The 24,809-nt window shown below is 39.9% G+C and overlaps 5 protein-coding genes across 6 annotated transcripts; 2 read left to right on the top strand and 3 right to left on the bottom strand.

Moving 5' to 3' along the window:
* Window positions 1-857: 857 nt before the first annotated feature.
* On the bottom strand, window positions 858-5,351 carry acadsb (acyl-CoA dehydrogenase short/branched chain). The gene is made up of 11 exons (XM_020082708.2): window positions 5,217-5,351; window positions 4,676-4,841; window positions 4,479-4,579; window positions 4,191-4,397; window positions 3,842-4,012; window positions 3,309-3,434; window positions 3,128-3,220; window positions 2,934-3,023; window positions 2,692-2,829; window positions 1,998-2,097; window positions 858-1,534 (listed from the first exon to the last, which is right to left on the bottom strand). The coding sequence occupies exons 1-11, from the start codon at window positions 5,247-5,249 to the stop codon at window positions 1,458-1,460; spliced, it is 1,302 nt and encodes a 433-aa protein (XP_019938267.2). The 5' UTR covers window positions 5,250-5,351; the 3' UTR covers window positions 858-1,457.
* An 895-nt stretch (window positions 5,352-6,246) lies between these two features.
* LOC109627124 (zinc finger protein Pegasus-like) lies at window positions 6,247-9,863 on the top strand. 2 transcript variants are annotated; one of them, XM_020083531.2, is made up of 4 exons: window positions 6,247-6,359; window positions 6,619-6,773; window positions 6,855-7,043; window positions 7,941-9,863. In XM_020083531.2, exons 2-4 carry the CDS (start codon window positions 6,638-6,640, stop codon window positions 8,870-8,872), a joined length of 1,257 nt encoding a protein of 418 aa, XP_019939090.1. In that variant the 5' UTR covers window positions 6,247-6,359; window positions 6,619-6,637; the 3' UTR covers window positions 8,873-9,863. The 2 variants fall into 2 exon arrangements, with proteins under 2 accessions (XP_019939090.1, XP_019939091.1); XM_020083532.2 differs by having other exon boundaries at window positions 6,293-6,430.
* On the bottom strand, window positions 9,843-12,415 carry LOC109627125 (L-seryl-tRNA(Sec) kinase). The gene is made up of 6 exons (XM_020083534.2): window positions 12,062-12,415; window positions 11,023-11,278; window positions 10,700-10,901; window positions 10,525-10,600; window positions 10,317-10,410; window positions 9,843-10,219 (listed from the first exon to the last, which is right to left on the bottom strand). Exons 1-6 carry the CDS (start codon window positions 12,266-12,268, stop codon window positions 10,002-10,004), a joined length of 1,053 nt encoding a protein of 350 aa, XP_019939093.2. The 5' UTR covers window positions 12,269-12,415; the 3' UTR covers window positions 9,843-10,001.
* Window positions 12,416-12,928: 513 nt separating this feature from the next.
* On the bottom strand, window positions 12,929-20,738 carry adam9b (ADAM metallopeptidase domain 9b). Its single transcript, XM_020082909.2, has 22 exons — window positions 20,550-20,738; window positions 20,244-20,350; window positions 20,081-20,157; window positions 19,923-19,992; window positions 19,763-19,839; window positions 18,793-18,985; window positions 18,621-18,683; window positions 18,379-18,450; window positions 18,123-18,292; window positions 17,913-18,003; window positions 17,192-17,322; window positions 16,619-16,790; window positions 16,131-16,220; window positions 15,808-16,003; window positions 15,560-15,671; window positions 15,185-15,365; window positions 15,000-15,086; window positions 14,808-14,913; window positions 14,179-14,308; window positions 13,943-14,042; window positions 13,742-13,779; window positions 12,929-13,628 (listed from the first exon to the last, which is right to left on the bottom strand). The coding sequence occupies exons 1-22, from the start codon at window positions 20,614-20,616 to the stop codon at window positions 13,505-13,507; spliced, it is 2,454 nt and encodes an 817-aa protein (XP_019938468.2). The 5' UTR covers window positions 20,617-20,738; the 3' UTR covers window positions 12,929-13,504.
* A 1,168-nt stretch (window positions 20,739-21,906) lies between these two features.
* LOC109626721 (homeodomain-interacting protein kinase 1-like) lies at window positions 21,907-24,799 on the top strand. The gene is made up of 9 exons (XM_020082854.2): window positions 21,907-22,038; window positions 22,591-22,784; window positions 22,878-23,069; window positions 23,182-23,360; window positions 23,468-23,591; window positions 23,905-24,024; window positions 24,136-24,204; window positions 24,309-24,490; window positions 24,603-24,799. Exons 2-9 carry the CDS (start codon window positions 22,599-22,601, stop codon window positions 24,760-24,762), a joined length of 1,212 nt encoding a protein of 403 aa, XP_019938413.2. The 5' UTR covers window positions 21,907-22,038; window positions 22,591-22,598; the 3' UTR covers window positions 24,763-24,799.
* Window positions 24,800-24,809: the final 10 nt, after the last annotated feature.

Below are 24,809 nucleotides of genomic sequence, written 5' to 3'. Positions count from 1 at the left end.
AGAAATTTAATATTTTATTATTTGTGATCATGACACCAAAGCTTAAGCGATTCCTTCTTCCATGATCAGGATAGAGATGTCATCGTTATTCAGTAACACAATCAGGATGTGAGATGATCAATAAAACATGAGAAGAATGAAGAATTCTTTGTCAAAATAATACACTAGAGTAAATATGTCTCTTGTTTATAGTTTTATTTTTTTCTCACAGTATATGTTAAATTCAAGGTTTTCAGGACACCAATAAAATAAAAGCTTTGACAGTTTAATCAGTATAATTCTTATCATAATTAAATAAAGATGATAATACAGATACACAAATAATGGATGTCTGTATATATTTCTTTCTGAAATCTAAATGTGGCCACTGCTGATCTCTGTTATTGCAGCATTAAGACTTTTAACATCATGTTCATGAATAACTCATGGTAGTAATTGTTCCTTGTTGTTAAACAGATACCCAGTATGTAACATGCACATTTTTCTATAAGGGGTCATGTGTAAGAGCTGTCAATGGCCCAATACATGTGGACACGACTTCCCTGTTTGGTGTAAAACAATAGGCCTCATTTTACACAGCTCGGAGGCCAAATGTGATCAATCTCACCTGAAAAATTATCAGTGAAGCAATTACACGAGGCAGGCGGGCTCTTTTCATCTGAAGCACCAGTGTAATTAAATTGGTATAAAATATCATTAGAGGTGACAGGCTGTTATGAGACATGATAATTTACTGCTCCTGCAGTGAGAAGCCTCTCCAGCTCAGGCTGCTGCAGTCACTCTGGAGAATGCTTCCATCTAGTGGCAGATCTCGATACTACTCTGCAAACGGGCAACAGTGACAACAGAAACAATGATTCACAGCATATTACAAATTTATTGATTTTGATAGATCACTCTTTACACTTGATTCCTTGTCTTATTTTCACAGCAGAGAACTGAACAGTATTTATGAAGCATGAAAGTGTTACATTGCAGTATCCTGCAAAAACAATGCACTGTGATGTCTGATGTGAGTCATAGCCAACCTCCTGAAAGCACTGAAATATTAAATTCCAAAATAATATCTTTATCTATTCTCATATTGCTACACACAGATAGTCATTCTGAAATCATTGATCATGACATCTCAGTTAACAGAAGAAAAATGAGGCCAAGAGGAAAGTTGTAGAGATGTACAATTGAAGAACGCTGTCATATTTAAAAACTAATAAATGACAGAAAGCAAGTGGAACATTAAAAGTTCAACCCCAAAGCAGGAGAACTTTAACTTCATCAGTAACAGCAGTAGTGGGATCTACTTTACAAGTGTACAAGTTGTAACTGTAAGAAACTCTATGAAAGCAGTGGTACAGCGTTTCACAGCTGCTGCAATAACCCCACCAAAGTCATATTTAAAAAAAGATATGGAGTGTAAAGCAGCAGAGTGCATTTGTTCTCGTTCCCGATGGAAGTGTTTAGTGGTCGTACTCCTTATCGATGAACTTGGCTATACTGGAAAGCTGAACATTCGTCGTGCCCTCATAAATGGTGCCTGCGAAATGAGCACAAGACAAAGCAGTAGAGTAAAATCACTGCAGAAACAAAGAAGATCTGTTATGTTACAACTGCACAGAGAACAGATCTACAGCTTTCACTATCATGACTAAGGACTCTGCCACAGCTCCAGCTGGAGAATCGCCGACATGGAAGTGATGAGAGGAAAAGCGACATGTTGCTCTGGTAGTTTCCTTGGCACTGTGTTTGTATAACGACACTCTGAGAGGGGGAATTCCAACAGAGTCCCATTACAGCCGCTGCCTCCTTCTCCGCCTCACCCTGGTCCAATCACAGGCAGCTACACCTGACCCCCCCACAGCCCTCGTGATTTGTGTCCTTTCCACCTTGTGGCTTTAGTCGCAGTTACACAACTCCACTCTAAACAACTACTTCACAAGCAGTCTGCAAACACAAGTCAATATGCATCAACAGGTTCAGATTGGTCCAGTTATACTCACCAATTTTACAGTCTCTGTAGTATTTCTCTATGGGGTAGTCTTTAGTGAAGCCGACCCCTCCCATCCATTCGATGCACTTCGATGTGGTTAGTGTTGCAACCTGACAAAGATAAAACATAACAGGGAATAAAATGACATAAAATTTAGCAAAATTGATGCTTCACTGTCCTGTTTCCTGGACGTAACGACACCTGATACTGCAAAATACATAACACAGATGTGACAAAACATGTAACAAGGGCTTAATACGAATAATCATGGGTCAGCAACACTGATTAGATCAGTTTAAACACTAACTTGAGGCAAATATAGAGTGTTACAAAAAAGCTAATCTATAGATATAATTGAGCTTTCAGAAGTTTTAAAACAAGCCACAGATTGAGCAAATCTGAAGCAGCAAAAAAAGAGAAAGAGAAAAAGCCTGTTCTAAAGTGAGTGAGTAACAACCTCAAAAGCACAGTCACATCTGAATTTTAAATAGGAACTGAGAACAGATAATAGGCATTGACGAGATGATCGGAGAGGTTGGCCACTCGAATAAGGGCTCGACATCCTGGCTACGTGGTCAGGACCCAGGCCACGTAGAACCCTGTATGTACTAAGTATAATTTCTAAATTAATTCTTTGTTTTTGGCAGACGATACAGGTAAATCCTTGAGAAACACCACCTGAGTCTGTGACCCAGACAGCTCACCTCTGCAGTGAAGTATTTAGCCATGCAGGCCTCCTTAATGAAAGGTCTCCCGGCTTGCTTCAGACGTGCAGCGTTGTACGTCAGCAGCCGTGCAGCTTCGATCTGCGTCGCTACATGTGAAATTTGGTGCTGCATGCCCTGGAATACCAAGAGTTCCACAACACCATGAGCACACTCATTGAACAATGCACTCGCCGGCAGAGTAACGTAAACATGTCAGGTAAAAGAAGGGAGACGTTCACCTGGAAATCAAAGATACGTTGTCCGAACTGTACCCTCTGTCTTGTGTAAGGAATGGTGTGGTCGAAGCAGCCCTGTGCCAGTCCAAGCATCTGAGACACATAGAGACAAAGTTAACACACAACATGTCTTATCTTGAGTCGAGCACATAAAGCTTGTTTTTAACTAAATCAAATAATAACATCTCATGATCTACCTGACTTGCAATTCCTATCCGGCCCTCGTTCAACATGCCGATGGCATACTTATACCCGTGACCGATCTGTCCCAAAATGTTCTTCTCTGGCACCTACAATGAAGAGCAGGAAGTTAAGAAGAGTCAAAATATGTATTTATTTCACATTATTCTGGTTCATGTAAAATGTGATTGGTCGTACCTTGACATTGTCAAAGTTTAGCGGGCAGGTAGAGGATGCACACAGGCCGAGCTTGTTCTCCTTTTTGCAGATCTCGAGCCCCTCGGTGTCCCGATCCACGATGAAGCAGGTGATACCTTTGTATCCCTGTCATTCATACAGATAATATATTTGTAATTATAGACATCATCACTGTGAAGTACTGACAGCTTCCTTGTCCATATGATACTGAAACAGGCCAATACTGACTTAAAACTTAAAACAATTTGCTTATTAGAACTGCGCCTGCCTATTATCAGGGAAAACACAAGCATAAATAAACACAATATCTGACACCAGTATATCAAATATAAGGATTTAGTTTTGTTTCATATCATTATAAACAGAATATATTTGGATGATAATAATTATTATCATAATTAAGATATGAGAACATAGATAGATAGATTATTTAATAATAGATCTACCATAAATTACACTCTTTTGCACACATTGTTATAATTATGAGCTGCAGTAAACAACCACAGTAAAAACAATGATGGGCAGTTACTCACAGCAGAGAAGTCCACATTGGCCATCACCAGGAATACACCTGCGTGCTCTGCATTACTGATCCACATCTTGGATCCATTGATGATGAAATAGTCCTTGTGTTTCTCAGCACGTGTCTTCAGAGAAAAGGCGTCACTCCCCGACTCTGCTTCAGAAAGGCAGAAGCTTCCGATCTGTAGGACATGTCGACACAGGAACATGAGGAAGTGAAGGGGAGCTTCCAGGAAATACAGAATGTGCAGAATCTGTCAAGTGATCTGTAACAATTGTTGATTTGTTGTTGGTCCCCCTTATTTCCAAGATGCAACAAAGAAAGTTGATTTATGTCACAGGAAACATGAAATTGCTCACCATGTCAGTTGACAGTCGGCTGAGGTACTGCTCTTTCTGAGCTGGGGTGCCCAGTTTGATGAAGAGTGTGTTGATCAGTGTGTTCTGGATGTCACACAGAACGGCCACAGATGGATCCACCTTCGCTAACTCCTCGATAACCAGAATGGAGGAGAAGAAGGAAGTGCCGGTGCCACCGTATTCTGGGTCGATCTCAATGCCCATGAGCTGCGAAAAAAAGTCAACATGCGAGTCATTCAATAGATTTAAAGAAAAGCAATAAATCAAATGTGACACTGAATTACTTACGCCTTGTTCAAAGAGAGATTTGATCACTTCCTCATCCATAACAGCGTTTTCATCCATCTTTGACACAAATGGAGCGATGCACTCTTGTGCATATTTTTTCACTGTCAAGACAAAGAAGAGAGATGTTTAGGGTTGTCAGAGCTTTCTGTCTCCAGCTGTCAGCAGGACACGTGTTTCCCACCACACCTCCAGCTCACCTGTCTCCCTCATCATGCTCTCCTCCTCAGAGTATGTCTGCAGGGGAGCGAAGGAGCCCAGCCCAGCCCCCTCGTGTGCAGCCACGTCTGGGGCAGATCTGGTGGACATGCCCCTCCATCCAGCCTGGCATGACCCCCATGGTCGGGAGATCTGTCTGATGCAAGACTGACAACAGGACAAATTTGAATGAAGACACATACGCAAACACTTTCACTACACTGTTTAAACAAAGGGGTTTGTAGCATTTCTGGTCCAACAAACAAAATGCACTCAGCAGCTAATGCATTCATACATTTAATTTCACTTAAAGATGATAATGAGACTTGGATTGATGTCTTCAGCCATTTGAAACATCACTGACAGAGATACACAGCCTCGTCTTTAGCCAGGAACCCAAACCTAGCCACATCATGGGATGCTAGCGTTAGCCGTCTGTTAGCTAAAACTGTCGAGGAAACTATGCAGAAGTTTAACACGGTGGGAAAATGCTAAATTCAGAGCAGCATGGTTATACATGTAAACAGAAACACGGAGTGTCACCTTAGAAAAGATCCTGACCAACGGAGCGGCCATGCTGAGTTACGAAATGTTTATGTGCTGCCTCCAAGGACCGCAGGGCAGGTGGGTGCTTTAAATTATATTGATACACTATAATGATGGCAATCTGTCAAAGAGAGCAAATTGAATTCAAACTGAACGTAAAGGTTATCTTCATCATGATCATCATATATTTTAATAGAAATAAATAGGATACAAAGAAAGATACCAGTGCGATATCTGTCATTGAGAGTAGATTGTATGTCGTTTTTTACCGATAGTACTTGAAGGCAACATATACAACCCCGGAAATGAGGCGTATCTTTTTTTATTGAATAAACATATAAATACCTGTAGTGCAACATTGATAGCACATGTAAAATATAGTGAGAGTACATGAAGAATATAATCATTCAAACCTGGACGATATTTAAATATAAATATGCAGGTAATAAAATGTATTAAATGAATATAAATAAAGGTTATAGAGGAACATATATGTGGAAAAAAAGAGGTTTCGTTTGTGGTTTCAGGGAAAACAGTGTTGTAATTATTCACCACTTTAATAATCAGAAATGGGGGTTCAGTCCAGAATCTCATTGGCAGAACATGGGGTGTGTGAATTAAACGTTTATTTTGAAAGGGAATACGTATGTGTCGTAAAATAAAGTGTTTTATAATCCAATATAGAAGGTCTCATATATAATATATCCATGTATGCCAAAGGTAGCTCCAGGCAGTTTCTGAAAATATCAGTTCGATTTAGGTCGATCTTATTGTTCCCACGACTTTCCCTGAGTTAGAAACTAAATACCTCAGAACCATCATCACAGTTATTTGCACATGTACACGAAATACAATATTAGGCAATAAAATAATTATTGACATCTTTCAATAAATAATGTGAAAAACTGCAGTTAATATACCAAATATTCCATAGAAGGGGATTATTATCGGTTCTTAATGGTGGAAAATACAGTAATACATCGAGACATCTGATAAAAATACACCATTGGACCATTTCACACTCCAGCCCGGCTGGTGGCAGTAATAAGCTGGTTTGCGAACTGCCTTTCAAAGTAGAAGAAGAAAAGGAGGAAGTTAACCGGGTAACGACTGCATCTGCGGAACAGAAACACTTCGCCGGTAATTTATTCCCAGAGTTCGGTTCCTTCCTCCTTCTCTGTTATGGAATAAAATTGTTCCTTCGCTGAAAGGTCGGATATGAATATGGTGTCAAACAGTCAGTGCTAGGTAGCGTTAGCATCGTTGTTAATGTCTGTTAGCTAACGTATCTCCGGCGGAGGCTAATTACATTAGCTACTGTTGGTTCTCTGGTGTCATATGCGAAAAAAAGAGTTGTGACACCTCTGACCACCGACTCCTGTCCTCTGCATCTCTTCAGGTTCTACACAGACGAAGAAATGGACGAGATAAAGACCGAGCCTGTGGATTTTGTGAAGGAATTCCAAGAATACCTGACACAGCAAACCCAGCATGTCAACATGATCTCAGGCTCCGTGTGCGGAGAGAAAGAGTCAGTGGAGCCGTTTCAAGCCGGTGGGAGAGACACACAGTGATCAAATATACTAATATACATTCAGTTATATGTTGTCAGAATGTGACGGTGTGTGTTTTCAGCTGCACCCAGAAGTGAGCAGAATGGTCTGGACCCTCCGTCTGTGGAGGTGAGCCTGTCGATGGAGGATGGGTCAGATGTACAGATGGACGGCCTGGAGAGGACCTGTGATGGAAAATACAAGTGCAGCTACTGTAGCTATGCCAACAAGGGCATGGCTCGCTTAATAGAGCACATCCGCATCCACACAGGTCAGTTATTCACTAAGGCAACACCATACCCAATAATTTACTGTGTATCTGAAATACTGCAGGTAATCCAGACACACACACACACACACACACACACACACACCCACATATATATATATATATATACCCATCATAAACTAGTGATGGGGTAAAAATAAGAAAGCCAACAATGGGAAAATTTAATTTTACTTAGAGGAAATGTCCCCAGAGTTCATAACACTGAGTATATCAGCTACAGACTTAGGTGTAGACTGAAGCTGCAACAATTAGTCAAATAATCAATTTGTCAGTCAACAGAAAATTAATCGGCAACTAATTTAGCAATAAATTTGCCATTGTACTCATTGTTCCATGTAAAAATGCCCAACTGGATCCTGGTTGCAGCCTCTCACATATGAGGATCTGATGCTTATTTTGTCATTTATAATGGTAAACATAGTAAACATTGACACATATGCTGTGGGAAGCCATTTAGAATGACAGAACAATTCATAAACTATGATTAAGTAACACGTTGTGTAGTAGAGTGTAAACTGCAAAACCTTGTCCTGATCTGTGACAAGAGGACACAACCTGTTGTTAAGTCAACATAGTTTGAATAACAAACCGTTAAAGACTAAACACACATATTTGGTTAGTTATTCACCAGATATCCTGTTATTTAGGTTTATACAAGTTTGTGTACATTAACTATACAAATAATTTATTTGTCCTATTTACAGCATGTCAGAATGATTGATGCAATTGTAGAGAATTTATCGTGAACAGTTTCAGTTTGATTCCCATTTGTTTGTATCATCTAGATGCTCTTATTGGCTCATTTGCTGTTTCCTCTTTTACAGTAAAATATTTAATATAAAATTACTGCAATTATTTCCTCTCCTGACTGTCACCCAGGAGAAAAGCCACACCGCTGCCAGCTGTGCCCTTTCGCCTCAGCATATGAGCGCCATTTGGAAGCCCACATGCGTTCGCACACAGGAGAGAAGCCGTACAAGTGTGACCTCTGCGCCTTCCGCTGCAGCGACCGCAGCAACCTGTCACACCATCGTCGCCGGCGCCACAAACTTCTGCCCACGAGGGTCGTTCGCTCTGCCTTCTCCAACAAGAGAATGCTGAGCGCCTTGCAGAAGAGGACGGGCTCGCTTGGCTTCAGCAGGCGACTGCTCATCAATTTCAACCCTCCCTCCATGGTGATGCCAAAGTCGGATTATCTAAACGACTTGTCTCACAAGCTCCACTATCATTTGAATGGCAGTGAGTATAAGAGCCTTCCCAAGGTAGATGAGAATGATAGTCACAACAGAGGCGCTAATGGTTTGACGTTTAATAACCCGCTGGACCAGCTGTCCACACTTGCTGGCCAGTTGGCCGACCTTCACCCTGAGTCTCAGACTGCAGCGTCTCCAGACAGGGAGTTTTTAGAAGATGAGAAGCCCATCCTCATACATCAGGTCTCTAGTGAACAGGTTGTAATGTGTTCAAACAGAGTGCAGACATCACCTCCTAAAGAAGAATCTCCCACCTCAGGCCACGGCAGTTGTAGTCCTGTTCCTGGCCTCAGTTTTGAGAACAACATGAGCGCTCTTCCTGCGAGTGTGAGCAACAGCCAGCCGAGCACACCCACTCCTGCCCTGAACACTCTGGACCAACAGCTCTTTCAAAAATGCCAGCACTGTGATATTGACTTTTCTGACAATATCCTCTACACCATTCACATGGGCTGTCATGGCTACGAACATCCATTCCAGTGCAACATCTGTGGACACATGTGCACAGACAAATATGACTTTGCATGCCACTTTGCCCGTGGCCAACATAAAAAGTGATTTTCTGTGACAGAGAAGCACATGGAGTCACAGAACCTTGTGTTTTTGGTAAATTGTGTTAAAGACAGAGACACTGGTTTTATATTTTTGTTTTTGTGCAGTTAGGGATAGGGTTAGGGCTACACATTTTACACTCACTAACTGCACTATATACTTGGCTCACAACAGCTTTCACCTATGAGCTTTTTTTTTTACATTTCTTTTGACTGAATACGACAGACACATATTACAGAAGCACAGTTAGTATTAGGAAACTTGTGTTTCATTGTGATTTTGCAGTGAGTCACCAGGGCTTCACAGTAGATCACAGATACACAGGCAGTTACATCTAAGCTATTTAAAAAAACAGTATCATCAGTATTTGAAATTGAACACAGGTTGTCACTGCGGATAACCTGTCATTTGTCCACCATCTCTATATCCGTTACTCTAACGTTTCTATCTCAGTTAAATCAGCTGGACACGTTACTTTGAGGAACTGAAGTGGGATGTTTAGAAACTGATGAATTGATCAGCTTGTTTTCTGTACAAAACTTAACTTCATGTCCAGCTAATCTGTAAAACCCTGCTCATGCTGATATTTATCAATACCTCACTTCATAAATTGTAGAAGACATCCAAACAATAATATTTTAGATAGATTTACAGTAAGTTTTGTTCTTTTATATTATTTATACCCTGCAACTCTTTTCTACAAGTATTTATAAATTGTACTTTGAATGGTTGTGGTTCTGTATTTATCAATTTCTTTCCCAAAATCAAAGTTCAGTGTAGCCACTTCTAATTTGTGTAGTAGCTGATATTGAGAAACTGTAAAGTTTCAGGGTAACACTGTGACTTTAAGATGTAATGCAATGTTTAGTTCCTGACAGACAAGATAAAAATGTTATCTGATAAAGATTACATACTGCAGAAAAATATATGTGGATTTTGAGGAAAATTAGAACTGTTTTTATGTCTTAATAAATTATTGAAGGGATAAATACATTTATTAAGATTCTGTTTTACTTAGTTCCACCAACTGAAGAGGAAGTTACAAGCAAAAATACATTTTATTTAAATATATACAACTACATATCCTCTAATTCACTTGTGACTTGATACAATCAAATCTAGTTTTGTGAAAAAGTTATTTAGGGTCATTTATTATTTTTAACAAGATTTCCGTTTTCTCACGGTCGAAAACATCCACTGCACTTTTCACCACGCGCTCCACGTCCAAGTCCTCCTCCTGAGTGAAAGACGAGTCCTGCAGCAGCTGCTCTCGCAGGCTGCGAAGAAATGTCGCCTTGGATTCATTCAGCTGCGAGGCCAAACATCTCATGTGTTCAGAGGAAACTTGATTTTCTGAAATGAAGGTGACAAAATTACCATCATGATGTGCTGCAAATGACAAACCCAATACAATGTCATATGTACGATATCAATGAACCTATTATCTGACCTCTGGCAGTCCTCATGGCTTCAGAGATGAGGCGTCGACAGGCCCGGTCAGCTTGGTGAACCACACTTGTGGCACATTTCAGTCGGTCGGCTTCCTGCACAGCATGAGAACAAAGCAGCTCAATTCTCCACTTCTGCAGGCGCACATTTAAAACCCACTATTGACAGGTTTAGGAGTGCTGTTGGGGGCGCGGAGGGGGTCAACACACCTTTTGTTCAGCGTTGTCCTCTACCGGGCTCAGCGGGTTTCTCAGCGCAGAGGAGATCAACTCCGTCACCATCTGGCTGAGGACAAGCCACACAGGAGAGGGGAAATAGACAGGCAAACAATTAATATCTGAATAATGCACCTTGGTAAAACAATTGCTTCTTCTGCTGTCTTACATGTCACGTTTGGACAAATTATCTGTGGTGTTAAGCGAAATGCTTTGCGTCTCCCACGAGTTCTTCTGTGGATTTGGGGGCTCCAGACGCTTTACCATCTCCAGAATCACCTCGGTTGGAACGGGTTCAGGCCTGCGCTGGTTTCTGCTGATACAGGACTCAACATCACAGTGAAGATAGACCTGGCAGAACCCCAGAGAATCTGCAAAGACAGTTGAGGATGGTTTAGGAATATACAATATTGATAAATGGACCAAAACATGCATAACTAATATGCATTATGTTAGTGGCTTGCACTCAATACAGAAAACAAAAGGGCTTACACTTTCTTGCAAGTTGGAACACTTCGTATCTCATGCTTGGATAGTAGAAGTTATCATCCAGTAGAAAGAGAAGTGGTGCCCGGTCGGCCTGAGAGGGGTCCACAGCTTCAGGCTGCCGCAACACACGGACGCATTGTTCCCAGGCAGCAGTGTTGATCTGACGGCCGCTCAGCAGCTTTGCCGACACCTCAGGCGTCTTCAGGAAGAGCTCGATGCACTGCAGCACTGCCTGTCTGTGTGACTTCCATTCAGTGTGCTAGAAAAAAAACAAAAAACACTTTTCAATCAATAAAACTTTTTATTCAGGCAAAAATAATATCAAGATAAAAATTGTCATGTTATTTCTGACACATTTTGGCTCTGGAGTGAAAGTTATCTTTTTAATCTCTTATTTATGACAAACACTTGATAAAGATTTTACAAATCTAAGGTAGCTCAATTATGTGTTATACCTCCTCACTGTGCTCAATGCATGAGCCTGATATTGATATATATTGAATGCGTCTTTTATTCCTATTGATGAAAATGATGTGGTGATAAATATTGATGTTTTTAATCACCCCGCGCTACTTTTAATGTATGTTGAAAGAATGAAACTGAATTTACACTGTTAGGATACAAGTAAAAGGTAGGATAAAAGTAGTATGATTATTTACAGGAGATAATAATAATACTAGTTATCAGAGCCCAAATTTACCTTATTCAAACAGTTTGATGTGACCTACCATTGGTCCAAGCCAATTCAAAATCTGTTAACTTTATGGAAAATTTAAAATAAAAGTGAGAAATTGCAGCCAGTGAAATATTGGCATGTTCCATTCAACATATTAAAAACAATCATTGATTGTCAAAATAGGTTTTGATCATTTCCATTCTTCCTGATCGTAGTTCCTCTTCCTCTGCTTTTCGTTTTAATTATCCTAAAATTAAGCTTTAATCTCTGTGTATATGATATATCATATATGATATGAGTCGGACTTGTGACTTATTTGTTCGCTGACCTCAGTATAAAAATCTCTAAATCAAACATTATCTTCACCATCGCTCCGTCCTCCTCCTCCTCCACTCTGGTGTGAAAGGCCTGCCCGGGGATCAGGTCATCATAAGGCACCACGGTGGCTCTCCAGCCGAGCTGTGCAGCGGTGCTGAGGACCGTGAGGCCCAGGGAGGACTTCCCAGCGGCGGGCAGCCCGCAGAGGACACACAGGCAGACCGGAGCCCGACCTCCACCCTCCCCTGCTGCCATGTGTTACTACAGAGAAACACTTTCAAACTCAACTTCTCTCCATGATGATGTTTCTTCCTGCAGACCTGCACGATCGCAGCTGACAGGGGACTTCCGCTGACGTCAAACGAGTTACCAACGTGATTTCCGGTTATAATCCTTTTAGAATAAAAGCACACAAAGGAAGGCATGCAGGTAAAATAAAATTACACTGTATGATAATGACCACAACAAATGATTTGTTTTCATCATTCAATAATATGTCCTGACTATCGGTTCATTTTATAGTCTGTAAAATATCAGTAGGTTGTGAGACATTTGCTTTCATAGGAAACAAGCAAATATTCACATGTGAGAAGCTGAAACTGTTGCAGGTAAATTTGATCTGTCCATGGACTAAATCGATTCATCAACTAATCATTTAAGATCTATTCTTTGTCTTAGTTTAGATCAATTTATTGATACAGAATATAGATTTGTCATAATCTAGATCTATCCATCCTCTTTTTAGATTATCTTTCATCAATAATGTGTTAGACTGGTTTTATTATTATTTTGTTTAAGTTTCAGTGAGTATGATTTAGGTGAAAGGGAATTATTGGCATATATTTAATATAAAATAATCCTACTGATGTTTTCACTTCTATTTCAAAGAGTATGAATGGTGCTTGAAGTCATATATTCTTTATTATTAGGATTCCTTTAATAAATTAGTCGCATAATGACAACAGAAGTTACTGCCAAAATATTTAATTTCTTAATACATATTTCTGACACCTATATACTTTGCTTCAACTTTGTATCTCTCATTTATTATCATTATTATTAGAGTGATGCAAACTAGAGGTAATGTTGACAGTAAAAGTACAGAAAATATACTACATTTCCAAGAAACAAAAGCTTTAAACAAACTGCCTGATTTTTTAAAATTACAATAAACATCCGTGAAATCAAAATCTTTAAAATACTTAATAGATAATTGAGTTACAAAATATTTATTCATGACATTTTAAATGCACATATTTGTAATAAGTGATGTATGGAAATCTAATAAAACACACTCATACCAATACATATTTACACATCTTAACAGCCTCCATCACCACTGCATCGACCTGATAAAGTTGCTGGAAACAAGTTACAGTGAGTCTGTTACTGTCACAGTGATTTAAAAATCTCTTCATATTGTATCAAGCTGTTGTTAACTCCATAGATTATCAATAAAATAGAATATGATTATTTTGTATGAAATGGGAATCAATTCGGTGGCTGCCTTGGAGGGATTGGTCTGGGCACTCCGGGGCCCTGCCTCGGAGCCGCTGGTTGTGCAGGGGCAGTGCTCGTTTCTGTATTCCAGTAATCCATTTCTCCATATCTGAAACTGAACACAGAAATTCAGATAAAACAGTTACAGGTTTGCCTTTGCACAGGAATCAAAGATTATGCGTGAATAGGGATTGAGTGAAAAAAAAAGAAATATAAATCAGTTCATACCCAGAAATTGGAGCTGAGGTATCTGATGGATTTCCAGGCTAAAATTGGAAGATAGGAAATGAAAAGTGTGTTTATTATTATTGATTTCCCTCTTTTATTTTGTATGACTCATTCTCAGGTAAAGAAAACCTGATTTTAATACTGTTTATCAAACTTTGCACTGTCTTCCCTGCAGTGATGGTTGAGAATTAAATTTTTTACCTCATTAGGAGGAGTGTGTGCTGGGAGCTGCATTGTGGCACTTGTTTGAACATTTGTGTTTGACTGTCCATTTGCATTTTCTCTTTGAGGATTATGTGACCTATGAAACAAACAAAAAAAGAAAGCACGTAAAAGAACCAATTAGTTTTTTCCATCAACATTAAACTATAAAACACTGTATCTGCACAATTGAAATATCTAAAAACGTATTTCTAATGTGATGTTTAGTTATTTACTTGCGGCCTCTTTTCAAACAGATGTCCAGGGAATTTCTCCTGAAGACGTAGAGCAGCGCCAGAATGACGAGAACCACGACGGGAACCACCAGCAGGAAGAAGATCAACAGGCCGTTCCTGACAGAGTAGTCTGAGGTGGACGCGGTCGGATGTGAAGGGAGAAGAGTGTATTTAACTGTTACACGCAAGTGTCAACATGTTTTCTTAGCAAAGTCCATAAAATTACAGCAATAAATTTGCAGTGACTTTAGGCTTTAAAGGTTTTTTTCCCCCATTTTCAACTACATGAAAAACACAACATGCATGACCATTCAGAGGTATATAACACTAATGGTGGAAGAACAACCAAATGACATAGCTCCTCCGGGCTTTTCATGCTATTGGTTGAGAGATCTGATGAAGACGACCATAAACAAATAATTTAAAACACATTTTCCTAGTTTCTGTTCCATCAGTATAATCAAACTGATCTAAGGCCAAAACATACAGACTTCTGGGTGCTTCAACGACAGACGTAATAGGGAACTGCTGCTGCTGCTGATTAATACATGAGCAATATGAAGCCCTGATGTAGAATTACTAAAGGCCACATGATCCTCGATTAGATGAATTCATCCTTTTAAACCCACCTATCTGAGCTGGACCACTGTTAATGCTGCCACCTCGTCCTGACTTGTCACAGTTCGGCGGCGCCCACCCGTTGTTACAGTGACAGTGTCCTTGGTCGTTACAAACCTGAAGAAAGCATCACAACAGCAAAGTCAGACTAGTTATTAGCGACTGGTGATCGAGTAAACAAAGTACAGTAAATGCAGTTTCACCCCTCGGCCGTTGCAGGTGGTCTGAGCGTCACAGTCCAAGTCGGGCAACAGAGCAGAAGCATTCACACACTTGAAGTCCAAGCAGGTCTGAAAGAGAACAAATAAGATGAGTTATTATGCGTCATCTTTTCCACTTTTACAAAGGTAGAATAAGTGGAACTGCATAACTTCCCGAGTCGGTTTACCTTTCCTTTTTCACAAGGGCTGCCGGGGTTAACGTAGGCAGGATCTAACACATCTGTGCCGAGGTTAAAGTCTGCATTTATACAATATACACCGTCAACTATTTGGATGCTGACTTGGGCGCCAGGAGGGGGATTGTTGGCGTTCACATCAGTGCACTGCACTTTTCCACACATGGAGTTTCTGTAGAAAGAAATTTGCCACTGCTGTTAATGGACTAAATATGACGAAAAAAAGCACATTTATCCTTTAACTGACAATTTAAGTTACATCACTTAGTTAAAAGTTACAATACAAAGTACTTTCTTACGTTCTGTGTTGATGTGACAATAAATTATTAGAGATCCATTATTTACATTTATAAAAAGCGTACTCACTCTACAGTACATTTGATGTAGTCTCCTTTGCTGGTGATGCCACAGTTTCCAAATGCGTTTCCTACAGTATTTGCATGATGATAACAAATATCTGCCGCCTTTTTAGCTGGATCTGCAGCAGAGAGAAATAAAAACCAAGATATGAAATACTATATAATATTAATGAAGAAAAGTTGATCAGTGGCTTGGTGACCACTGTGCGATACATTCTTGACTGGTTTACACATGTAAGGGATTGTTTATTGTACCTGGTGTAAAGAGATATTTGCACTGATAATCATATGTCTGGCATCTGCCTTCGTAACAGTACGCAGCATTGTTTTGGCAAGACAGGCCGTCCATGATGTAGAAGTCATCGGGACAGGACCCACTGTTGCCTCCACAGTATTCAGGAAGGTCACAGGTGTTGACAGAAGTCCTGCACGGTGTTCCAGCAACTTTGATCTACAACAGAAATCCGTTACATACAACTATTTCTTAGAAGTGCACCTAATGTTTTCCCAAAAGCAATTTACAGTCTCTAATTCACTGTAGCCCTCAGCTACATAACTTCATCCAGCACAGTGCTGACCTGACAGTTGTCACAGCAGTCTCCCTCAGCGCAGGCGGCCCCTTGTGTAAATTTGCAAGTGGCAGCATCACAGCATTTATTATTGCATTCCTGCATGAAATGGAAACAGAGCAAAACTATGTTTACCACTACACTAAAACGACATGAAAAGTAAATTACATGACTTTAAAAAGACCCAAACATTTTTAATTCTAAGATTGAGGTTGTAACATGACCTTTTCTGTGTTCCATTAAAAGGTTTCAAATACTGACATCATTCATTTGCAAATGTCCTACACATGTTTAAAATAAGAGTAAATTCTAAATACCTTCTCAACAGCTCATTACAACTATAACAACTACATTGTTGTCAGTGATTATTGTATACATTAATATTTGTTGGCTGTCGGATCTAAAAACTGCTGTCCTTTACATTATATGACGATGTGATGTATTAGAAAAAACTTGTGTAATGCATGTGTGAGTTTATCTGGAGGACAGTTCCCTACCTCTGGTTTTCCACAGTCACACTGTTCTCCTTTATTGAGCTGACCGTTGCCACATTCAGCGGTACCGACCACATCAGACGACGAGGGCTGGTTTCTCAGACACACGCCTCCTCCACGGAGCACCAGCCCCTCAAAGTCTTGTTCACTGCAGCGGCTGAAGCTGGTGGCGCCGCTACAGGGTGACAGGAACAGACATGAATGGAAATGTCCATTTGGAGAGGCCTCATATAACTAAATCTTTGACACAATCATGTTTGTTTCTCATAAACCATTCAATGAACTGAAGTAGTTTTCAGTACAGTATGAATTACCTCCGAAACTGACTACATTATAACAGAATACTACATTAAACAGGTTTTAATTTGTAAAATGATTGACATTAAGTAATACAGAAAGAGCACAGGGAAATTTAACTTAAACAATTTGCTAGTTTTCAGTTTTCGGAGGGGAAAAACTTTGGCATGACAATATGGGTGTTGTAAAAGTCACAGAATATACAATGTACTGTGTGTACATACGGTTTTAACTTTTTCAATTTCATGTCAACTACATATTTTGGGGAAGATGTTCTACCTGGCACCAGCTCCCATAATGCAACTTTTTCCATCGCAGTTGCAGCGGCTGTCGTCGTGACCCATGCCCAGGTTGTGTCCCATCTCGTGGGCCACAACAGTGGAGATGAAATTCAGGTTGTTGTCGCTGTACTGTGAAAGCATACCCAAGTAATTTATCAATATTATTGAAATACTAATTTAAAAAAAGCTTTGGCTTTGAGTCTTGTGCATTTTAAGTGAAAAGCAGCATTTTGCTTGATTTATTTAATTTATCTCTCTGAATTACATGTGATTCACAGCTTCTGAATGATAACTGGATACCATATATATCAAAAAACAAGTTTTATTTGATGGTAAGAAATGAAAAGATGGGAAGTTCCTTTTGATTATTGGATTCACTGGATTTTGTGCATAGGGGTTCTTATTTTTAGTTTATCAGGAAGTCATTTCTCCACCCAGCATGACTTCAAACAGGAACAATAAACACTGTCCTCCCAAGACAAGAGTATTTAAAGAATCTAACCAGGCAGAATAAGATGCCCCGTCATGGAGCTGAGTCACTCTGTTCAGGTCTTACTGGTTTGATCCTTCTGTTATTCACAGCCTCTGAAAATGAGCCACACTAATAGAACCCTCCATGAATAATGCAGACGGTATCAGTTTCTACACAAAAGCTCATGATGTCAAAGCACCACAGTGTCTGCTGGTGTTAGAAGTTTAAAAAAGGAAGTTGAACTGACCACGTTGATTCCTCCAGAGGTCGCTACGGAGCAGACGGTGCCCACGAAGGCCATGCCTAACACGCCCCCGCCGTATGGGCTGGGCTGACCACTGAGAAACGAGAACCAGAGATAAGTGAAGTAGCTTGTACCAAACATTGTCATCGAATGGTGTCATGTTATTTTAAAAGCAGAAGTAGACAGAACAGAACAAGAACAGGCAGCACTCACACGATGAGTTGACCAATGTCATGCTTGAGCCTTGGTATCAGAGTATTCTTCCTCCACTTTACAAAGCCCCCCAGCACGTCTCCTGCAGAGCCATCCACACTAAAAGGATTACTCTCCTTAAAGATCTCCAGGCCCACGAGCACAACGCGGATGTTCAGGTGTTTGTAATACTGGATTGAAACAGAAAAGAAAAGCAGGTGATTTTAGAGATATTCACTTTATTTGGCCTAGTTGTTTTTCCAAATTCAAATCTCACCCCATCCAGTAGATTCGCCATTTGCACCATTTCTTCTCGAACCGCTGTCTCATTCTTTTTCTTGAAATTATACTGTAAATACAGTGAAGACACCAAATAAAGATAATGTCAAAACAGCCACATTCAGCCATATTAGACAAGCTGATCTCTTAGGCAATAAAATCCACTGCATAGGAAAACAACTGCAACATTTGTTGGGTAAAAACACATTCACATTCACAAACAGGTAAACACAGACCCACCCTGAGATTATCAACAACCAGCACCAACTCCACATAACTGGTTTGTGGTAAGGTGCGCTTCCTCTGTGAAAACAACAAACACACAGTAAAGAAGAGCCTCAGCCCGAATCCACTTTAAACCTGTTCAAACAGTGAATATAGTTTACTAAGTTAACAAACTGAGCAGCCCAACCCGCAGCAGAGACGTCAACGATTGACCTGGGCCAAAGGCCTCGTGGCTTTGCGTGGATGCCGCCTCGTCGACGACGCCGCAGATGACGGGCTCTGACTTGATGTCCCTCAGCAGGTAGAGAACGTGCTCATTGGTCTCAGACTGCGGCAAAGGCTCCAGCCCATAGGTCTCGTTTCCAAAGACGATCACGCCCCTGCAGAGACGAAGCAAAGATCGGAGACACCTTTAAAATGTTTAAGGCCCAGGGTGTGGTGCTTTGATACAACATCTGACTACAAGCAAAATGTACTCAGTGAGTCATGGGAGGACACGATTCGCTTCGGTTAGGTCTGACTGAGAAGGAAACAAAAGCTGTCTTAGTTAATGGAAATTTGCCATTTTCAATGTGTGACTTGAGTTGCTTGAGTGTCGGATAAAATCATTTTTAAAAAGTATTTTTTTTCTCAGTGTATGACAACATGGAGAATGAGAACAAATCATAAATAAATTGGGAAACTGGTGTTGACTGGTGCTTCCCTAGTGATTTACATTACAGCTTTTTTCACATTCACGCAGTGCATCTATGTGCAGCACCTTCTCTTCCACACACACCATGTTCAGGGGATGAATTGTGTTATGCATTACAGCAAACAGAACTGTTTAAGAACACAATTAAACAATATCACTTAGAATATAGGACTCCCCTTTATAATATTCAACACCTTGTCCTATATTCTTAATGATGAAACTGTAATATAATAGAAAACAATATCATTAATTATACTATATAATTTTAATCAATAGCAACGGTTCCATATACACCATATACATCTCCAACCTTCCTTTTAGTCTTTAAAAGTAAAATATGACATTTATCATGAAAATTATCAATATTGACTGAAAGGAAAACTTATAGGTTGAAATCATAAAAGCCTGATACCATTCTACTGAACACAGAATCAGAGTAACCAGCGAGAGATGGGATTCAAACCTGAGGCCAGAGCATGTGCTGAGCGCCACCATTGAATCCTCATATCCCTCCACCTCGCCGTGGTAATAGCAATGCACCTGGGGAGAAGGGACATGAAAACTGGTTAATGGTTGATGCTCAAACCAGCTCAATAAACCAGAATGACCAAGGGTTGACTTACGTGTCGTTTTAATGAGGAGTTGTGTTCACCAGCTACCTCATACTGAAGAAGGTTTGGGTGTAAGAAGTCTCTGAGAAGAAGAAGAGAAAAAAAAATATGAGGGTATATTTGATCTGAGGCTCTAACAGGATAATGGCAGAGCTGTGGGCTCAGGCTACCTGTTGGATTTTAGATGAAGCAGGTGCTGTGTGTTGTTTATGGAGAGTGCGTACGATATCCTCTCCTCTCCATCTTTCTGAAATGGTTGAAAAGGAAGTATCCTTAGTGTAGGCGTATAACATGCAGTTCAAAAAGATCATTGAATCAGGGTTTGTTACCAACCTCTTCAGGCTGTGGCGGTCTGTTGATGCTCCTGGACCATCTGTGAATCACCTGCGGATTTACAATGGAGTACTTGGCAAGTTGAGAGATCAGCTCACTGGAGAGGTCTGGAAGAAAAGTGAAAACACAGAGAAACTGTAAAAATAAGATGCTATTCTTCAACTGGTGAATTGAGATATATATACGTAGGGGCCTCTTTCATAACATCAACGAGAATTGTTCCAAAATAACCAAAGCCAAAAATATACAGGTATGAAGAAAAGAGGAAACACCAGCTCAACGTGAAACTCAAACCATGAATCTCACCGTTGTTGTCGATCCCAGAAATAAGACACAGCAGGACGCAGATGATCCAGATGTGTTTTCTGACCATGATCCCGGTCAAAGTTTGAAGCAGCTGAAACACCAGTAGGATTTACATTAATGTTACAGACAGTAAAGTCCGAGCTGTCGCTTCCTGCTGCAGTACAGGTGCGTCTAGATCTTGGTGGGTGTGGCCAAGACAGATACCTATACGTCCCCTGTCCAGCAGGAGGAGCCGTAACAGAGGACACATCATGATGTATGAACAAATGTCATTGATTCACCTGCATTAGCATATATGTTATTTGAATATTATAGATTTGTCACTTTAGTAACTGTAAACAATAGCATTGGTTTAATTAAGATCTCAACAATGTTATTATGACATCCCAACAAAGTTAATTAACATTCAATTTACGTATTATGGAGTGGATGGACATGCTGTTGCTCCTCTGCTCCCTTGCTCTCATGTAAAGTTTCTTTCAAACTGCCTTCTGCAACGCAATCGATATCAACAGTATTTAACTGTAACATGCACCATCTACAGTCAGAATACAACATGCCTTTAACTTTACAATGTGTTATTGTGGAAAAATGCTGTCAGCTACTGTAATTCTTTTGGACCCATGATGCATTGCGATATACAGATAAACTTGACAGAACAAGAAGTTACTGTACAATTTTACTGTAGAAACTACAGTTATTTGTTACAGTGTAGGAAACTTAGAGAAGTTGTTTTGCAGCAAAAACATATTTGTTGATAAGAGCTTGTGGTAAGGAGTGTGAGTTATGGTTAGGGTTAGCCATTAGTTGGTCATTGGTTAGGCTGCCCCCAATAAATGGAAGCAAATACAAAGTCCGGGGGACTGTTGAACTGTATTTTATTACACTGAGCAGTTTCAGTTTTCATCTTATTATATCCACTGATATAAAAGGGGTGAACAATAATAAAATGGAACACCACTCAGCTGCAGCACAAATTATAAAAACTATCTTAAAGATGACTCAACAGCTCACTGAGACAGCTTAATCAAAAACTGAGTGTTATAACCTTCCTGAAGGATAGGTTTACTGCAGGACTGCTGTATTAGCCTGCATTAGTTTGAACCAGGTGTACCTAATAAACTGGCAAAAAAAAGGGAGCACTGTGCATTTCAGAGCTCATCATATGAAGAGAGGAAAATACTTTGCTCAGTAAACTGAATATCTGTTTTATCAGACCCTTAGCACAGGCTAAATTTATCTGAAGCCTTATTGCACCGTAACAATGATTGTCAGTAAAGATTTGAAAATGTAATGAGAGATCAAAGACATCAATGGAATTAGTAAAGATCATAGTTTCATTAAAGACATAAATGCACACACTTCATTACTAGTTGGTTTAGTTAACCTACTCGGTGCAGCATCAAGTTGACGAAACCTTGACTCTTTTTGGAAAAAAACATTTATTTTTCGAAGAAATTGGATTCACCAGTGACACATTGATCTTCTGGTAGGTTGATTGTTTTATTTTACAGCTGACAATTGTAAAAGTTGTAATTTCATATTTTTTCACTTAGTATGTTGTGTCTGCTCATTTTTGATTGTTTACTATAAGTGTAGTAACATGAGTAATATTAGTAGTAATAGAAGTAAGCAATATTAATCAGTCTGTCATTTATCTTGGATTTAAGTAGTAGTTTTGGTAGTTTTTATTTTTTTATGTCCTGCCTAAGAAGAAGCAGAGGACATGACAAACATATCCTCTCAATAAACAATGCCACTGAAATAAACATGCTAGTAAATATAACATTATTGTTGCTAACAGGTTATGTTCACCCTTAACAGCTATTAACAGCTTAGCTTTCTCGGCTTAGGCTAACAGCACAACATTCAAGGGATCTAGAAGCGTAAATACATTTTCAGATTAAATTGACAGATGAATCGCTGAGCTTGAAACTGTTCATAAACTTCTCTGCTCTGTGCATGGAAACTGGATGTCAGGCTCTATGTAACAACACTTGGTTTTGTGTCTAAACTTTGTCTTTTCTACTCTCTTTTCTAGGTGTGAAAATGATGAAATGCGGATTTGACCTCGGAACAGACATCTTTTCCCCGACAACATCTTACAAGGTGCAGAAGTACCTGGGGAGTGGCTCCTTTGGCATAGTCACTGAATGTAAGAAGGTGACCACCAGCGAAATGGTTGCTCTGAAAATCTTTAGGAGCAAGGAGCAAATTCGGACAGCAAAGTTGGAGGTACAGACTTCTGTCTATTTATGTTTGACCTTTGTAACAAATCAACATCACATCTCACATGAAACCTGTAACATCTCCTATTATCTCATTCAGGAGATCAACCTGTGCAAACTTAAAGACCTCAACGCAGACCGGTTCAATATTGTGAGATGGAATGACTCCTTCACCTATAAGGAATGTTACTGTCTCGAGTTTGAGAAGCTGGATATTGAGCTTTTTAAATTCATCAGGAGTAGCCCGACCCAATCTTTGAATTTGATGCAGATCCGACCGATTCTGCAGCAGGTTTGTGTTATTTTCTCTTTTTGTTTTTTCACTGCCATCAATGCCATACATTTTTCTTGACAACATGAACTTTGCAGTAGAGTTTAATTAACCTTTTTTATTATGATTTCAGCTTGCCACAGCCTTGGACTTTCTTAAGAGCACTGGGATCACTCACGGAGATTTAAAGCCACAAAATATCATGATGGTGCAACATCTCTTGTCGCTGAGGATCAAAGTCATTGACTTTGGCTCAGCCCTGAGCAATCCAGCAAAACATGTTGGTGCAACCATCCAGACCCTGTTGTACAGGTAAGAAATCGGCAACACATCTGTTTATGTCCGACATTTGTTGTCTGCTGTATTATTCTGGTATAGAACTATAACCACAGTAATATTGTTTCTCGTCTTCTTCTAAGATCTCCTGAGATCCTGCTGGGAGCTCCATTCAACGAGGCCATAGATGTGTGGTCGCTCGGCTGCATTGCTGCAGAAATGTTTCGAGGCAAACTGCTGTTCAATGTCAAGGACAAGTACAATTTGGTTAGTACCATAGACTGTATATAAAGAGGTCAGTACATGTATTCTATTTAAAACACAACAAACATTTCTGTCATGATGTTTTTGCATTTTTAAATCCACATCTGGTTAGAACAGGGACAGATAATCCATTACAAGGTATCAAATTTCTAGTATTTTCATCAAGATCTTTTAATGTCACAAACAATGACTCTTTTCCAACAAGAGACACTTCATCCATATGTTTGAGTAACAAATTCACACATACTGCCTGATCACCAATGCTCACTTTGCCAACTTGAAGGTAACTAATTATTACTTTGTGTTATGCCCACAGATGAATAACATTGTACACACAATTGGAAAGCCTTACCAAAAGTTACTGACAGCTGGACAGTTCGCGCACTACTTTTTCTGGCCCTCATACCAGACGGGATCCATACGTTGGATATTTAGGGTACGACGATATTTGGCCATCACTCAGCTGTGTTATCAAAGTATGTTAACTTATCTGTCTATACATCAAGTTTTTGTGTCTTTACTTTAACCTGTCTTTCTTAAACTTCAGTCACTGGATGAGAGGGATGATTCTTTTCAACCCTCCAAAAGGATGAGCTGCCTGGAGGAGCTGATAATGGTATCAAATATCTTTTGAGTCTTTCAACATTTGTTTTTAAAAGTCAAACATGCTGACAAGTTCATATTTTTTTACTGATTTGTTTTTTTCTCATCCTATTCAAGATTTGTCATGGTCCCTCAGAGATAGGTGGCGAGGCTAGTGAGCATGACCTGGCCTACTTCACCAACCTGTTGACACAGATGCTCAAGGTGGATCCCTCTGAGAGAATCACTCCTCGAGGAATCCTTGAGCATCCATTCATCACAATGAGCCACCTTCAGGACGCATTCAAAAATGGACCCTAGTAAGTGTGTGCTTAGATGCTCTGTGTTCTTCTGTGCTCACAGATAAAGATACAAATATATGAGATATTTGTAGATGAAGTTGTTTGGCTGAGTCATTGGTTTGTCTCTCAGTGTGAAGTCCTGCATGGACATGATGAGCGACTGCCAGGATCAGAGCTTTCCCAGTGGAAAAGATGGAGCAAAGACCACCCGCCAAACATCCCTAAATAAGCGGACCTCTACCAGCTCTGATGGCAACTCCAGATCACAGAAGAGGAAGAGACCATATTGACTTGAAAAATCAAAAGATAAATCATTTACATAAATAACTTTTTTGTC

The sequence above is a fragment of the Paralichthys olivaceus genome, chromosome 21 (assembly GCF_024713975.1).
Source record: "Paralichthys olivaceus isolate ysfri-2021 chromosome 21, ASM2471397v2, whole genome shotgun sequence".
Lineage (NCBI taxonomy): Eukaryota > Metazoa > Chordata > Actinopteri > Pleuronectiformes > Paralichthyidae > Paralichthys > Paralichthys olivaceus.
Note: the sequence above shows the minus strand (reverse complement) of the source record. Positions and strands in the feature narration are given on the sequence as shown.

Coding starts and splice junctions, on each gene's coding strand:
- acadsb (XM_020082708.2), bottom strand. CDS start 5,249: ATGGCCGCTCCGTTGGTCAGGATCTTTTCTAAG. Junction 4,398..4,478: donor AATCTCTCTTTGAACAAGGC/GTAAGTAATTCA, acceptor TTTTTTTCGCAG/CTCATGGGCATTGAGATCGA. Junction 3,024..3,127: donor GGATAGGAATTGCAAGTCAG/GTAGATCATGAG, acceptor TATGTGTCTCAG/ATGCTTGGACTGGCACAGGG.
- LOC109627124 (XM_020083531.2), top strand. CDS start 6,638: ATGGACGAGATAAAGACCGAGCCTGTGGATTTTGTGAAGGAATTCCAA. Junction 6,774..6,854: donor AGTGGAGCCGTTTCAAGCCG/GTGGGAGAGACA, acceptor GTGTGTTTTCAG/CTGCACCCAGAAGTGAGCAG. Junction 7,044..7,940: donor GCACATCCGCATCCACACAG/GTCAGTTATTCA, acceptor ACTGTCACCCAG/GAGAAAAGCCACACCGCTGC.
- LOC109627125 (XM_020083534.2), bottom strand. CDS start 12,268: ATGGCAGCAGGGGAGGGTGGAGGTCGGGCTCCGGTCTGCCTGTGTGTC. Junction 10,902..11,022: donor GTTCCAACTTGCAAGAAAGT/GTAAGCCCTTTT, acceptor CTGTCTTTGCAG/ATTCTCTGGGGTTCTGCCAG. Junction 10,220..10,316: donor AGCCATGAGGACTGCCAGAG/GTCAGATAATAG, acceptor CCTTCATTTCAG/AAAATCAAGTTTCCTCTGAA.
- adam9b (XM_020082909.2), bottom strand. CDS start 20,616: ATGGTCAGAAAACACATCTGGATCATCTGCGTCCTGCTGTGTCTTATT. Junction 18,684..18,792: donor CGTTGACGTCTCTGCTGCGG/GTTGGGCTGCTC, acceptor TTGTTTTCACAG/AGGAAGCGCACCTTACCACA. Junction 15,087..15,184: donor GCCCTTGTGAAAAAGGAAAG/GTAAACCGACTC, acceptor GTTCTCTTTCAG/ACCTGCTTGGACTTCAAGTG.
- LOC109626721 (XM_020082854.2), top strand. CDS start 22,599: ATGATGAAATGCGGATTTGACCTCGGAACAGACATCTTTTCCCCGACA. Junction 23,592..23,904: donor TCAAGGACAAGTACAATTTG/GTTAGTACCATA, acceptor TTATGCCCACAG/ATGAATAACATTGTACACAC. Junction 24,205..24,308: donor GCCTGGAGGAGCTGATAATG/GTATCAAATATC, acceptor ATCCTATTCAAG/ATTTGTCATGGTCCCTCAGA.